Source organism: Biomphalaria glabrata, chromosome 6 (genome assembly GCF_947242115.1).
Source record: "Biomphalaria glabrata chromosome 6, xgBioGlab47.1, whole genome shotgun sequence".
Classification (NCBI taxonomy): domain Eukaryota; kingdom Metazoa; phylum Mollusca; class Gastropoda; family Planorbidae; genus Biomphalaria; species Biomphalaria glabrata.
In genome coordinates, this window is record NC_074716.1 from 18,816,155 (window position 1) to 18,831,718 (window position 15,564).

Sequence of the window (15,564 nt, forward strand, 5' to 3'; positions counted from 1 at the left end):
TTGCTGCTAGTCTGTTTTTTATTTCCAGTAGCTGACTTATCACAGGTAGTCCTGGAAGAAACTGCCATGCGCAGACCTTTTACGAGGCGACGTCTGAGCTCGTGTGGATTTTTCGTTAAATTCCTTGGCATTTAGTGTAGGCTGGGTGTTTCCTCAGGCTTTTTTACAATATATAAATATATAGTCCCCGCATTTTAAGGGAGTTTTCGGTCTTGGCAATTTTCTCCAATACTGACATAAAATGAAACATCTAGGTCTGAAGACTGTAACCGGAATATCCATGGGACAAGGTGGGGTTGGCCAATGGTCCATTCTCCGCCATCCATAGAGCTCTCCAAATGGAACTATTCTGCAGTAGAAAGCTTAAAGTGGACTGTGCCCTGGGTATGCCCTGTGGAATCGTCACATCCTGGATCCAGGCCCCTTCACGATATCACATTCACCAGATCCAGAAAAAAACACTTCATGAGGGATTTATATCTAGTATTAGAATGTAGTGAGACAAGGACCTCCGTCTGGTGTAGTGCAATCCAGACCTCCGTCAAAAAGCACCTGGGGGGGGGGGGGGGGGAAGGTCCACTATTATTCACTTAGTGAAATGCAAGTGGAAAGGCAAAGGGGTTATTTATTTCTCTTGGTCATTTCCGAGCCCCGATACCCACACGGGGGAGTATCGCCACAGAGTGGAGGTTTTCTTCTCCTAGATGGGTTGCGTTATTTAGGCTGACGTGCCCCATCAACACGAAGCTAAACTGGTTTTGAGGCGCCAGTGTTCCGCCTTTCATCCCTTCTCCTGTCAGTTTGTAAGAACAGGTTCCGCCGGATTTTTGAGAAAATCACACGTGAAGGCCAGGAGCTGGATTTGACTGTCAGAGGCATTTAGAGACGCAAGCCATGGGAGCATTTCTTGGAAAGTGGGTGCTTATCCCCACTTTCACCCCCGGCATTGACAGTCCTTTGGAACCCTGGAAGTGAGATAGGACAAGACTAAGTTTACATAGACGACACTCATACAGCCAATAACATTGTACAGTCTGTGATATACATGGTGGATCACCTTACAATACGTTGTTATGAGATGCATTATTCCAAAACGAAATAAATGTATCTGTAACAACAACAACAACACAATCAGAAGTAACAAACAAAAAGTCATCAAGGGGATAGCATTTAGAATTCATTTATTGAATATATTTATATACTTTTGTCATAGCGGAACTTTGAATCCCAAACATTTAGGCCTACAACAAGCATCTATTAAATAACCTCATAGAGACGTTCTATAACAATACGGGACAACTCTTACTTTCTATGAGCAAACCCTCAGTTATTTCCCATGTCCAACACCACTGGTTCTTCAACTAAAGCAAAATATAACAAGCATCAAACTAATCACGGCCTTCCAGTCACCTATTACGGCAAAATAAAAATAAATCCATTTTGTTTTCTCAGGAACCCACATCACACGTTAGTGGTCAACTTGTTGCTATTCAAATAATCTCATTATTATCTGTAGTGTACAATTTATAAAAGGGAAATAATTCTGGAAAAGACCTACACATGTATAAAAGCTTAATGGAGTATCGTTCTAGGGGCACTGCAATAAGATTGTTTTGTACCAGGTATTATAATATAAAGTGACACCAGTTAGGATTCAGTAACACTAGAAAGAATGAACTATTTAGAAGGGTGATACTCATATGTGCTCACAAACCAGAACATAGAAACCAGGTGAACAAGTTTTAAGTAGTCTCAACACAGAGTTAAGTTTCAGCAATGAGAATCATTTCTCAATGAATAGACAGTTCTCCCCAACATTACTTGCACTTAAAAACAAAACCATGTTCTATAAAGGGCATGAAATATAATTCAGACAACACTTGGGGGTGTTGCTCATAGATGTTACTAGGACAACTGACCCATCACTGACATTCTTTCTGATTTGAACTCTCCTGCTTGTAATGTGGACATTAAACAATGTGTACAATAAGTTTGCACTGATGACCACAAGAATATTTATATCAGTCCTGATTAATAGTTACTGCTTTCAACCTCCCATAATACAATCTCTATAAAAAAACAATATACTGGTACATATAACTGATTGTAATTCTCCTGTTCTATGTATAACAGTCTTCTTTTTATAATAATTTTCTATAAGCTTCTATGTCTATTTATAACTAGACATACATATATGTATACAATACTAGTACATATGATGTGATCAGTGGACATACATTAGATTGAATGGAAAAATAATTTGATAAGTCAAATGTCTTTCTAATTTTAATTACTTTATAAAAAACTGTTTTAGAATAAAGAAAAGTATGTCATAAATACATTCTCTTCAATGCATTAGTGGTAGGCTCGTAAAACTCAGTACAATTCTGTGGCTAATGAGTGTGTTGTGTGACCTAACCATTAGTAAAATGAAATTTAAAAATGTAATCATGATACCAAACCTGTAAGAGGTAAACTTAATAGAGTGTCTGGACTAATATTAATTCAAGTCTCCACTGAGATTTAAATGAAATGTTAAACCTTTTCAGCTAATAAGACCTAAACCCTACCATCATGCAAGAGATCTACACTCATTTGATTGTTCTGGATGTTCCTTCAGAATTATTACACCCTAGCCTGGATGGGGTGTGGGTTTGTCAGGCAGGGTTCAAATCCAGGACCATGGAGAGGACAGTGCAGACGACTTAATGCAACTAATGCTATGTTTCACAGAAAACTAAAATGGATGAAAGTCTGTGAGGAAATAAAAAAAATAGTTAAATGCTGCATAGAAACAAATTTTTAACGGTGGACGCAAGTGCAGTTTAGTTTTTAATCAAACTAGAAGATAAAAAACTAATTTTCATGATCACCATCTTTCATTTTTTGAGGTCTGAGGTCGACCTTTTATGAGCAGCTGCCTTTTTCAAGTGTTTTGATTAACATTTCATTCTTTATAAAGTACAATTCTGTGTTTAAGTTGAATGATTTGGTCTCATATCATCATGATTTGTGTTTATATGCAAAAACCTAGGTACCCTGCAAGTATAATATAATTTACAACCTAAGAATGTTAAGTGATTGAACCAAGAGAATCCCCCCTCCCCAACTTTTCATTCAATGAACAAATTTTTTTTTTTTCAGTAAACAAAATCTGAATTATGATAGAACTAGAGTTATAAACCACTGAGAATAATTGGGTAAGAGTTTCCACCCCCCCTTTTTTTCTGTAATTAAAATACAAACAAACCATACAAACAAAATAAGAACATAAAATTGAACATTTTTTAAAATGTCAGCTAAAAAGAGAAGTAAATAAATAAATCAGTCTTCATAGTACATTTATTTCTCAACTGATTGAAGTTGCTCTTTATCTCTTCACAAATAAATAGTTGGCAATATATTCTTGCTTACCTTGATAGTAAACAATGTCATCTTTTTAAATAGTTTACATGACTTTTACATTGTATTTAGAAGCACAAATATGAATATTAAAAAAAAAAAAAGTAGAAGGCCCTATTATCTTAGATAAAAAGGTCTTTTACCTTAAAAAAAGTATTCTTTTTAACCCAATAATATACATGGTTAAACAATTTGTGCAACACATTCCTTCCAACCATGACAGCCAAACAGAACACATGACATAAAAACATGATCAAGCTCTTACATCAACTAAACCTAACCAATCAGATCACAATAGTATTCAGAATGAATTATGTAGTCTAGGTAACACTCATGTAGAAATATATACAAAGCTAGTTTTCTTTCTGGAGCATGATAGAAGTTGAACAATGGCACTTTGAAAAGGTTTTAAATCTTACACTAAATATCTGAACATTTTCTGTGTCATGGTTTCAAGTTCCTACAGTCTGAGACAGGTTTTAAATTCTGTGATATCTCTTCACCCCATATCTTTTTATTGCTTAAGATTTACATATATCCAAAATAATTAGGTACCAGTAGTGCCCCCCCCCCCCCATCTATTGTAATCAACATGTTACCCAACTGTATGTGTATTGTAGTTTTAAATGCAAGATGAGCCCCCCCTCCCCCTTAGTTTACAAGGTAAAACAAAACAATTGGAAACAGACGATATGGAGGTTATCACAATCATGCATCATCACATACTTGGAGGGAAGGGGAGAGAACACATGATTGCCTAGATGATTTGACTAATGAAACATGATACATGGTGTCTACACAGCAGCTGGACACACAGACAGAACTTCTATTTCCCAAATCTCTGGTTGGTATTTCCAAACTGTACTAGTGTAGACAAGAAAGACTTGTAAGTGACTCCTTTATGAGAAGGCAGGGATCTGAAAAAAAGAGAATGTCAACATGAACATTTAGAATAAACTCCAAGGCATAGCTGAACTATTTGTTCACAATGTATCCACAATGAGGTGAAAGAGAGGAACAGAAATCTACAGGACTTTAAAAATAAATTATTTTAAAATATTAAGTCTTGCCTACTTGAAAGATGCAGTGACATTGGCCAGATGACATAATAAAAGCAGTTTGATAATGATCTTAGACATACAATAGTCAACTGAAGAAGTACATAAGGTCTAAATAGTTTGGCAAATTAGTTCCTGTGGGAAGCAAGCCATGCTGACATGTTAAAAGATAAGTATAAAAGAAACTAGTTCCTAACTTGCCAATGTTCACAAGAATTTAAATTGAGCAACAAATTCAAACTTTGGCTACCAACTTGGTAACTAGGATAAAAAAAAATCTAAACTATTAATATTCCAAAGAATAGGTTTTGACCTTTTATTAGAAAGACTGAGTTTTACCTAGGCTCTTGTTTATGTAATGATGGATATTTCAGGACAAAATAGATGATTTAAAGGCACATAATCCCCAATAATCCCCAATGTGACATTGCATTACAAAAGATAACAACAAAGTATCAAGGAGGTGAGGTGGCTGAGTGGTTAAGCGCTTGTCTTCTGAACCTGGAGTCTGGGTTTGAATCTTGGTGAAGAGTGGGATTTTGAATTTCGGGGTTTTTAGGGCACCACTGAGTCCATCCAACTCTAATGGGTACTTTTCAGTTGAGGAAAGTAAAGGTGGTTGGTCGTTGTGCTGGCCAAATGACACCCTGCTTTTTAACAGTTTTAATTTTTTTTTAATTTAATTTTTTGCCACAAATAAATACTCACATAAATTCTGTAAGTCGTATCTGCCATGGCAAATATCCAAATAAACAATCAACAGACCCAAATTTTATACAAAGGTCAGGGTCAGGAAATTGTAAGGATTCTGTAAAGCAAGAGATAAAAAAAAATATGTAAAAACTTTTAAAAAATTTTATTATCAAGATGTACTAGTAAGAATTGGCAGGATGCAAGTAAAGAACTTCAACAGAGAAGCAATGACTTAAAATAAGACTTTAGACTTTTTTGTCAAATCCAATGAATCCAAATTATTATGCAATTAATAATTTTGACTTTACTACTTCTAACAATCAAAGTAAAATCACAGCCTTTCTTGTGTTCAAACTCAAGAAATTCAGTACAGCAAATACTGTGCCATATGGCCAACATGTTTACTGATAAATCTTTAATCTGTTTTCAATTATAACTCTTGAACCAGAAGTGCATATTGTTGAAATCCAAAATGAGGAACACTCATGTTGAAAACAAGGAACTTTGATCAATAATAAGGAATATGTATGTAACAAAAATTATGACAATTGAAAATTGGGAAGAACATTAATAAATAGTTTTATACATTCTAGGTCTAGCTTGAACTATTTCACAAAAAAGTATTTACAAGTCAAATAGTTTACAGAATAATGAGTTTAACTTTGACCATATAACTTTTTGAAAATTATATATGCTATTCATCGAAACCAGACTACAAGAAGAACTATTATGAACAGATCATTTTAGTATGATTATTAATTGTAATGAAATCAATGATTATAGCTGAGCCAAATCTATGTACTGTAATGGAAATACAAAAGTCTACACCATAAACACATTTCACACACACACTATTTTGATTTTATGAAACAAAAAAAAAAGGTAATTACTGTTAAAAAAAAATAAAAAATCTATTGTTTCATAATCATAATTCAGACTAGATGCAAAATTATGAAGCAAAGTAACTATTTTTTGTTGAGACAGCTCTGCAAGATGTGGATTTGAAGGCTGTTTTAAAGTAAATTTTTGATTAGATACACATTATATATAAATTAAACATAAAAAAAAGACATTTCCCCACCTTGTAAAAATGTATCTACATTGGAAGGTGTGATGTCATCCACTTGATAGGCACCAGTAGATACTAAGTGACAAAGATGTTGAGCCACACTTATGATTTTACTGTGACTATCTTCAACACACAGTAAGTGAACTTTCACCCTTTGAGCTTTACATGAACCTGATAATAGATGCAAATAAAACTACCATTATGTTCATATCATATGACTACCTAATATAAAATATTAGAAATTGATTTTCTAAAACAAAATGACTGTATAACTTCTAGATTAATTTCTTTAAGGACTAGACACTAATGTTACCAACCTGAACTAGACTGGCACGACACAGGATGAGAAGAAGACACTATTTGAATATCATAATTTGTTTTTTCCTGGGACATTATTTCCTCTCGACTACTTTCTATATTCCTTTGTAGGACCAAACTATTTCTTTTTATTTCCCCTAAAAGAGAAATCAAGAAACAATCAACTAGTTAGAGATTCATTTTATAATATATATCATACACATTGATAACTTTTTTTCAATTTCTTTGCCTCACAATCTGAAGAAACTTTGGATCTTTATAGTGTTCTGTGGACCTGTACTGGACATTCTATTTTCTACCACCCACAGAATCTCAGTGGGAGGTTTGTGCACTACTTGTAAATAGTTTCTTTTTGCCTGGTTTAGGGTTCATAATTAGTCTTTAAATAACCATTTTCTTCTTGTGCATTTAATGTTAAAAGTGTATAAGAATGAAGATTTATTCTAATAGACAGGATTCCCATGACTTTAAAAACATTTCTATGCAACTCTGTTCATGACTTTCAGGAATGTTGTCATGTTTAAGGCGTGTATGCCTCATCTTTTTCACTTGAAGATTAATTATTTTTAACTTTTCACAGAGTGCTGAAAAAAATGATAGTGTACTTGCAGATATGGGTACCTGACATTAGTTGGGCAAAAGTTAAGACGGTTGGTTGTGCTGTCCACATGACACCCTCGTTAACCATAGGCCACAGAAACAGATGACCTTTACATCATCTGCCCTACAGATCACAAGGTCTGAAAGGGAAACTTACTGGCAGATATCAAACTCAAACTGCCTAAAAATTGGGATTTTATTGAGTGAAGTAACTGACTTTTAATTTTTAGGCAATCGTCTGAATAGCAGGAATAGAAGAATATATCAAGACAGCCTCCCCACTTACAAAATCATGATTTTTACTTCTGTGTCAGTGGAGAAAAATGATAGTGCCAGGCATATTCTTTAAATCAAGTCAAACTTCCTACTTTGGCATTAGATTCTAGCTAGTAGCTACTTACTAGCCTAATCTAAATATAAGCGCTAGATTGTTATATATAACTAGATCTAGAATTACTAAAAAAAAAATATTTGTCCTGTACACCAGATCTACTCTTTTTTTCTGTCTAGTGGCTTTGCTGTTTTCAAAGCTAGCAAAACTAAATATTTATGTCATAGATCTATATAGTAATATACCATTCCCAAAGAAACTGACTACCGAATTGGCTATTTCTCTCTCAGTATTATCTCCATTGCTACATCTATCTATAGTAAATAGTGCATTGGTGGATACAGGATATCAAACTCAAACTGCTTTCTTTAGAGGCACTTCTAAACATAAGCACTGATTATTCAGTCTTTCATTCTATCATTAGATTCTAGACTAGCTACTAGTAGATCAATAATATAGAGAGATCTAGTCTGGAGCTAGATAATAAGACATATCTGGAGTTTATTCTGGAGCCGATCTAGAATTACAAGAGTAGAATCTAGATATATCTAGATCTAGAGTAGAGTAGAGTAGTTTTAGTCTTATATAATTATATAGATCTACCTCCAAAATACAATTCAGTACATCTAAACTTACAGACTAAATAGAAGTTTACAAGTTAGAGTGTTGCTGTTACTGTTAGATCTAGATTATTCAGAATATTCTAGATTAATCTAGATCTCTGATCTAGACTATCAGAATTTACCAGATCTATTGATGCATGATTATAATAGTAATGTAGATAGCATACATATTGTAATAACTTAAGTGAGGCAACTCAACGAGACATAGACGTTTATTTACACGACATCACAGGTACACAAAACAACATCAATCTTGGGCACAATCTCTCCGTATTGGCTCTCTACTTGGGCGGAAATCGTTCTCCTCTAATGTTGACATCCTTTTCAGTCCAATCTATAACTGTGCGCACCATTAGCACTAGCTTGGATGGCGGTTATAACAATATATATAGAGAGATCTATGTCATATATACTTTTATAATTTATATATTAAATAGTTAATAGTGATAGATATATTATATTATATCTCTATTATTAGTATTATTCAATAATAAGTCATAGATCTAGATATAGTTTTTTCAATTCATAAGTCAGAAACTCTAGAATCTAGTTCAAAATCACATGATTATCACTTAGTTTGATTTTAGTAGTATGATTATATTATGGTAGTAAATCTATACTATATTTTACTAATATTAGTCTAGAGTCTAGATTATAATAATTAGTATCTAGATCTATAGACTCATAGAGCTATACTACTGCTATAGGCATAGGCTATAGTAATAGGAAGATCTAGGACTAGACTAGTAAATTTATATTTATTATTATTAAATTTAGTATTATTAAGTAGAGTAACTTCATTAAACTTCACTGTCTTCAGTCTTCAGTAAGTTACTTTTTAGTTAGTAAGTTAGATTGTAACACGTTACTCTATATTGTCTCTAATACTACTAACACTATAACTAGAGTCTATATAGATCTAGTTATTAAGTAACTAAGTTTAAGTTAACAATAACACTATGACTAGTCTAGTATGACTATATAATTTATAAAATGACTATATTTTTATTAACAGTAAAATTAAAATATAACAAATAACAGATTAACAGTCTCATCACATGATCACTCATGCATGGTTTTGCTACTTTACTATTTCCAAAACTGGCAAAAACTTACCATTTATGTCATAAATAGTAATATATGAAATTCCCAAAGAAACAGACCAAACTATTAAATTTGCAAGATCTCGAAAAGAAAATTCATCTTCCACAACAACGAATCCAACATGAGTTGGTAGTTTCTTCAATGACTTGGAGTCTGACTGTATTTTATAAGTTACTGATTTTTTCGAAAAACTTATAGTTTGCATAGGCATAAATAAAATCAGATAGCGTAAAAACTCTCCTAGAGAGATCAGATAATGTATGAGCCGAAGCAAGAGTGTCTTCATTGCTAATGAAATAGTTATTTACAATAAACAAAAAACTTTTCTGATGAAACGCTTCATAACATAGTCCAAAATCTAAACAATCCCACTCGTGTCGAACCGGCAGTAGATCATTCAACTTCCGAGAGGCTAGATTCGGAGCAATTCTAAAAGTGAAACTGGAATGGATTATAAGAGGCTCCAAAATACAAATATGTAGCTTAGGTTGTATTATAAAATTATTTAGATGTCATCACTTAAATATATGCGGGATTAAATTAATTACAGTATTGTGATACAAACAAAAATGTTTAAAATAGTATTTATTTACTTGATGTACTCAGCGCTAACTGGAGCAGACAGATGGTGTGCTCTCATTGGACCAAAACAAACATAGAACCTCCCCTTTTCGTAAACTATGTCAACACGACCACATCGTTACCACAGAACAACCCTAGTCCATGCCTATAGTCTGAGTTAGAGGACCGATCTATTAGAAATGGCCTGGGAGGGGCGCAGGGGGGATACTTTAAATACTTGAGACTTTTGTTGAAGGCTGACACTATTTTCATTATGGAAAAATGTTCAATTTATGTCTTTATTAACTCTGATATTAATGTAAATAATGGGGGTATTAAAGAACTAAATATGACTATAGGCTATAGGCTACTTAATCCAAAGGATCTTTGGCTATAGCCTATTTGTTTTTAAATTTAAACAGGTAACGAAAAAAAAAGTTTTATTACAAAATTCAGGTTTCATTTCCACCTTCGTATAAATATTAATTTATTGTAAGAGTGATACCTTTGCTCTTTAAATAATATAATAAATGATAGGGCCTATATTTAAAAAAAATAATTTTCCACCCCACCCATTGCCTATAAATGTAGTCAGAGTATAGAACCTTTTAGTTTGATGATAAGCCCATTAGATTCAGACTTGGAAACATTAAAAGAATATGCAACCATAATAGAATATCATAATAAGCAAAATGAATGAGCAACAATAATGAAAAGTCTAGATATATACATATTATATATATATATATATATATATATATATATATATATATATAAATATATATATATAGGGCCCTATATATCATGGGCGTAGCCAGGTGGGGGGTTTTGGGGTTTAACCCCCCCCCCCCGAAATGAAATCCCCCCCCCCCCGGGGTCGGAATTTAGTGAATGATTTTTTGCTTTGATTTTGTTTATTTTAGGTGAGATTTTAATACTAAACCATCACTTGCCCCAGCACAACCAATGGGGTTTTGAGTTTAAAACCCCCTACCAGGGGGGTTCGAGTTTAAAACCCCCTACCAGGGGGGTTCGAGTTTAAAAACTCCTACCATGGGGGTTCAAGTTTAAAAACTCCTACCAGGGGTTTTGAGTTTAAAACCCCCTACCAGGGGTTTTGAGTTTTAAGCCCCCTACCAGGGGTTTTGAGTTTTAAACCCCCTACTTGGGTTTTTTGCAGTTAACTTCCCCTCTTCTATAAAAAAACAAAAAAAAAATGCAAACGAAAATCCCCTAATTCCAAGAGCACAGTTAAGGGAGATTTTGATTTTAAAACCCCCTCCAAAATTTACGATAAACCCCTCTTCAATAAAAAAAAAGCTAATTACGCACTCAAAAAAGTTATAGAAATGGGTTTTGACTTAGTTTTGAGTTTGAACCCCACTTCAGACCCCCCAGACCCCCTTGCTAGTAATGGCGGGGAATCTACAATTTTATGGAAACAGCTTGACGGCAAATGCGCCAAACGGCGCGGGAGGGTCTAAGTCAGTAAGAATAGCACATTAAGGTTTTGAAATAAAACTTTTTAATAGCAGGAAAATGCAGTGTAGATACCTCAGAATATGCATTTTGTTGGCTTTCAATACCATAAATAGTGCTTGGCGGCGGGGCTTCGCCCCGCGCTGGGGGAGCTCCTAGCGCTCCCCCAGACCCCCTTGCTAGTAACGGCGGGGAATCTACAATTTTCCCACTAATTCATGGAAGAACCTAATCTATGGCACATTCTTCCGAAAGAATGAAGGGTCAAACTGCAATAAAGAATATGTACACACACACACGCACACATAAATACATATAAAAAAAAATTAGCGGGGGGGGGCAATCCACACACCCCCCAAACCCCCCCCCCCCCCACCGAAAAAAAATCCTGGCTACGCCCATGCTATATATATATATATTATAAGCACAAAATACCACTTACTAACTGATTGATAAAGTGGAGAACCAACTGTCGTACGGATTCCACGAAATTTCGTACACAGGTTCCTTTTAGGCGTTCATTATAAGAACTATAGTTGTGATATATTCGCAGCCTGATCACCGCAATTCGCGAAAAAACTGCAAACAATTGTATTTTATTTTCTGTATTTCCACAAGTCTTTATATAAAGCTAAAAAAAGAAATAGAACACAACCGGCTATCCATGATGTATTTTTATTTGCTTGTTAGAAACTGAACACAGCAAGAGCTTAATTTAGTGTAAAATGTCTCTCTCTGCCTGGTCGTGCGGTTTGCTTGCTGGTCTGTCGTTCGGATTTATCGACGGTCGAGGGTTCAAACCCTGCCCGCTCCCATCCCCCGTCGTCCTGCGGGAGGTTTGGACTAGGAAGTAAACTATCTTCAACTCTGAAAGAACATCCGAATTATGTAAAACATTTTACAAAACATTTTACAGCCTGGACAACCCACTTCTCTACATTGACTTGATCACTAACAGCCTGGACAACTCACTTCTCTACATAGACTTGATAACAGCCTGGACAACTCACTTCTCTACATAAACTTGATAACAGCCTGGACAACTCACTTCTCTACATAGACTTGATCACTAACAGCCTGGACAACTCACTTCTCTACTTAGACTTGATAACTAACAGCCTGGACAACCCACTTCTCTACTTAAACTTGATAACTAACAGCCTGGACAACTCACTTCTCTACTTAGACTTGATAACTAACAGCCTGGACAACCCACTTCTCTACATAGACTTGATAACTAACAGCCTGGATTACCTACTTCTCTACTTAGACTTGATCACTAACAGCCTGGACAACCTACTTCTCTACTTAGACTTGATAACTAACAGCCTGAACAACCTACTTCTCTACTTAGACTTGATCACTAACAGCCTGGACAACCCACTTCTCTACATAGACTTGATCACTAACAGCCTGGACAACCTACTTCTCTACATAGACTTGATAACTAACAGCCTGGACAACCTACTTCTCTACTTAGACTTGATAACTAACAGCCTGGACAACCTACTTCTCTACTTAGACTTGATCACTAACAGCCTGGACAACCCACTTCTCTACATAGACTTGATCACTAACAGCCTGGACAACCTACTTCTCTACATAGACTTGATAACTAACAGCCTGGACAACCTACTTCTCTACTTAGACTTGATAACTAACAGCCTGGACAACCTACTTCTCTACTTAGACTTGATAACTAACAGCCTGGACAACCTACTTCTCTACTTAGACTTGATCACTAACAGCCTGGACAACCCACTTCTCTACATAGACTTGATCACTAACAGCCTGGACAACCTACTTCTCTACTTAGACTTGATAACTAACAGTCTGGACAACCTACTTCTCTACTTAGACTTGATCACTAACAGCCTGGACAATCCACTTCTCTACATAGACTTGATCACTAACAGCCTGGACAACCCACTTCTCTACATAGACTTGATCACTAACAGCCTGGACAACCCACTTCTCTACTTAGACTTGATAACTAACAGCCTGGACAACTCACTTCTCTACTTAGACTTGATCACTAACAGCCTGGACAACCCACTTCTTTACATAGACTTGATAACTAACAACCTGGACAACTCACTTCTGTACTTAGACTTGATAACTAACAAACTGGACAACCCACTTCTCTACTTAGACTTGATAACTAACAGCCTGGACAACACACTTCTCTACATAGACTTGATAACTAACAGCCTGGACAACTCACTTCTCTACATAGACTTGATAACTAACAGCCTGGACAACCTACTTCTCTACATAGACTTGATAACTAACAGCCTGGACAACTCACTTCTCTACATAGACTTGATAACTAACAGCCTGGACAACTCACTTCTCTACATAGACTTGATAACTAACAGCCTGGACAACCTACTTCTCTACATAGACTTGATCACTAACAGCCTGGACAACTCACTTCTCTACATAGACTTGATAACTAACAGCCTGGACAACCTACTTCTCTACATAGACTTGATAACTAACAGCCTGGACAACCTACTTCTCTACATAGACTTGATAACAGCCTGGACAACTCACTTCTCTACATAGACTTGATAACTAACAGTCTGGACAACCCACTTCTTTACTTAGACTTGATAACAGCCTGGACAACTCACTTCTCTACATAGACTTGATAACTAACAGCCTGGACAACCCACTTCTCTACTTAGACTTGATAACAGCATGGACAACTCACTTCTCTACATAGACTTGATAACTAACAGCCTGGACAACTCACTTCTCTACATAGACTTGATAACTAACAGCCTGGACAACTCACTTCTCTGCATAGACTTGATAACTAGCAGTCTGGACAACCCACTTCTCTACTTAGACTTGATAACAGCATGGACAACTCACTTCTCTACATAGACTTGATAACTAACAGCCTGGACAACCCACTTCTCTACTTAGACTTGATAACAGCATGGACAACTCACTTCTCTACATAGACTTGATAACTAACAGCCTGTACAACTCACTTCTGTACTTAGACTTGATAACTGCATGGACAACCCACTTCTCTACATAGACTTGATAACTAACAGTCTGGACAACCCACTTCTCTACTTAGACTTGATAACTAACAGCCTGGACAACTCACTTCTCTACTTAGACTTGATAACAGCCTGGACAACTCACTTCTCTACATAGACTTGATAACAGCCTGGACAACTCACTTCTCTACTTAGACTTGATAACTAACAGTCTGGACAACCCACTTCTCTACATAGACTTGATAACAACCTGGACAACTCACTTCTCTACTTAGACTTGATAACTAACAGTCTGGACAACCCACTTCTCTACATAGACTTGATAACAGCCGGGACAACTCACTTCTCTACATTGACTTGATCACTAACAGCCTGGACAACTCACTTCTCTACATAGACTTGATAACAACCTGGACAACTCACTTCTCTACTTAGACTTGATAACTAACAGTCTGGACAACCCACTTCTCTACATAGACTTGATAACAGCCGGGACAACTCACTTCTCTACATAGACTTGATAACAGCCTGGACAACTCACTTCTCTACATAGACTTGATCACTAACAGCCTGGACAACTCACTTCTCTACTTAGACTTGATAACTAACAGCCTGGACAACCCACTTCTCTACTTAGACTTGATAACTAACAGCCTGGACAACTCACTTCTCTACTTAGACTTGATAACTAACAGCCTGGACAACCCACTTCTCTACATAGACTTGATAACTAACAGACTGGACAACCTACTTCTCTACTTAGACTTGATCACTAACAGCCTGGACAACATACTTCTCTACTTAGACTTGATCACTAACAGCCTGGACAACTCACTTCTCTACATAGACTTGATCACTAACAGCCTGGACAACCTACTTCTCTACATAGACTTGATAACTAACAGCCTGGACAACCTACTTCTCTACTTAGACTTGATAACTAACAGCCTGGACAACCTACTTCTCTACTTAGACTTGATAACTAACAGCCTGGACAACCTACTTCTCTACTTAGACTTGATCACTAACAGCCTGGACAACCCACTTCTCTACATAGACTTGATCACTAACAGCCTGGACAACCTACTTCTCTACTTAGACTTGATCACTAACAGCCTGGACAATCCACTTCTCTACATAGACTTGATCACTAACAGCCTGGACAACCCACTTCTCTACTTAGACTTGATAACTAACAGCCTGGACAACCCACTTCTCTACATAGACTTGATAACAACCTGGACAACTCACTTCTCTACATAGACTTGATAACTAACAGCCTGGACAACCTACTTCTCTACTTAGACTT

The 15,564-nt window shown here is 35.9% G+C and overlaps 1 protein-coding gene across 1 annotated transcript; it reads right to left on the bottom strand.

The window, feature by feature from the left end:
- Nucleotides 1-1,164: 1,164 nt before the first annotated feature.
- LOC106070865 (dehydrodolichyl diphosphate synthase complex subunit nus1-like) lies at nucleotides 1,165-9,619 on the bottom strand. Its single transcript, XM_013230847.2, has 5 exons — nucleotides 9,211-9,619; nucleotides 6,540-6,677; nucleotides 6,235-6,393; nucleotides 5,169-5,268; nucleotides 1,165-4,319 (listed from the first exon to the last, which is right to left on the bottom strand). Exons 1-5 carry the CDS (start codon nucleotides 9,482-9,484, stop codon nucleotides 4,229-4,231), a joined length of 762 nt encoding a protein of 253 aa, XP_013086301.2. The 5' UTR covers nucleotides 9,485-9,619; the 3' UTR covers nucleotides 1,165-4,228.
- Between the last annotated feature and the right edge of the window lie 5,945 nt (nucleotides 9,620-15,564).

Bases quoted from the DNA above. Each gene is read 5' to 3' on its own strand.
- LOC106070865 (XM_013230847.2), bottom strand. From the start codon at position 9,484: ATGAAGACACTCTTGCTTCGGCTCATACATTATCTGATCTCTCTAGGA. The intron at 6,394-6,539 runs GTTGGTAACATT...ATCTATTATCAG, and splicing joins GTCGTGCCAGTCTAGTTCAG to GTTCATGTAAAGCTCAAAGG. The intron at 4,320-5,168 runs GTGAGTATTTAT...TCTTTTTTTCAG, and splicing joins ATACGACTTACAGAATTTAT to ATCCCTGCCTTCTCATAAAG.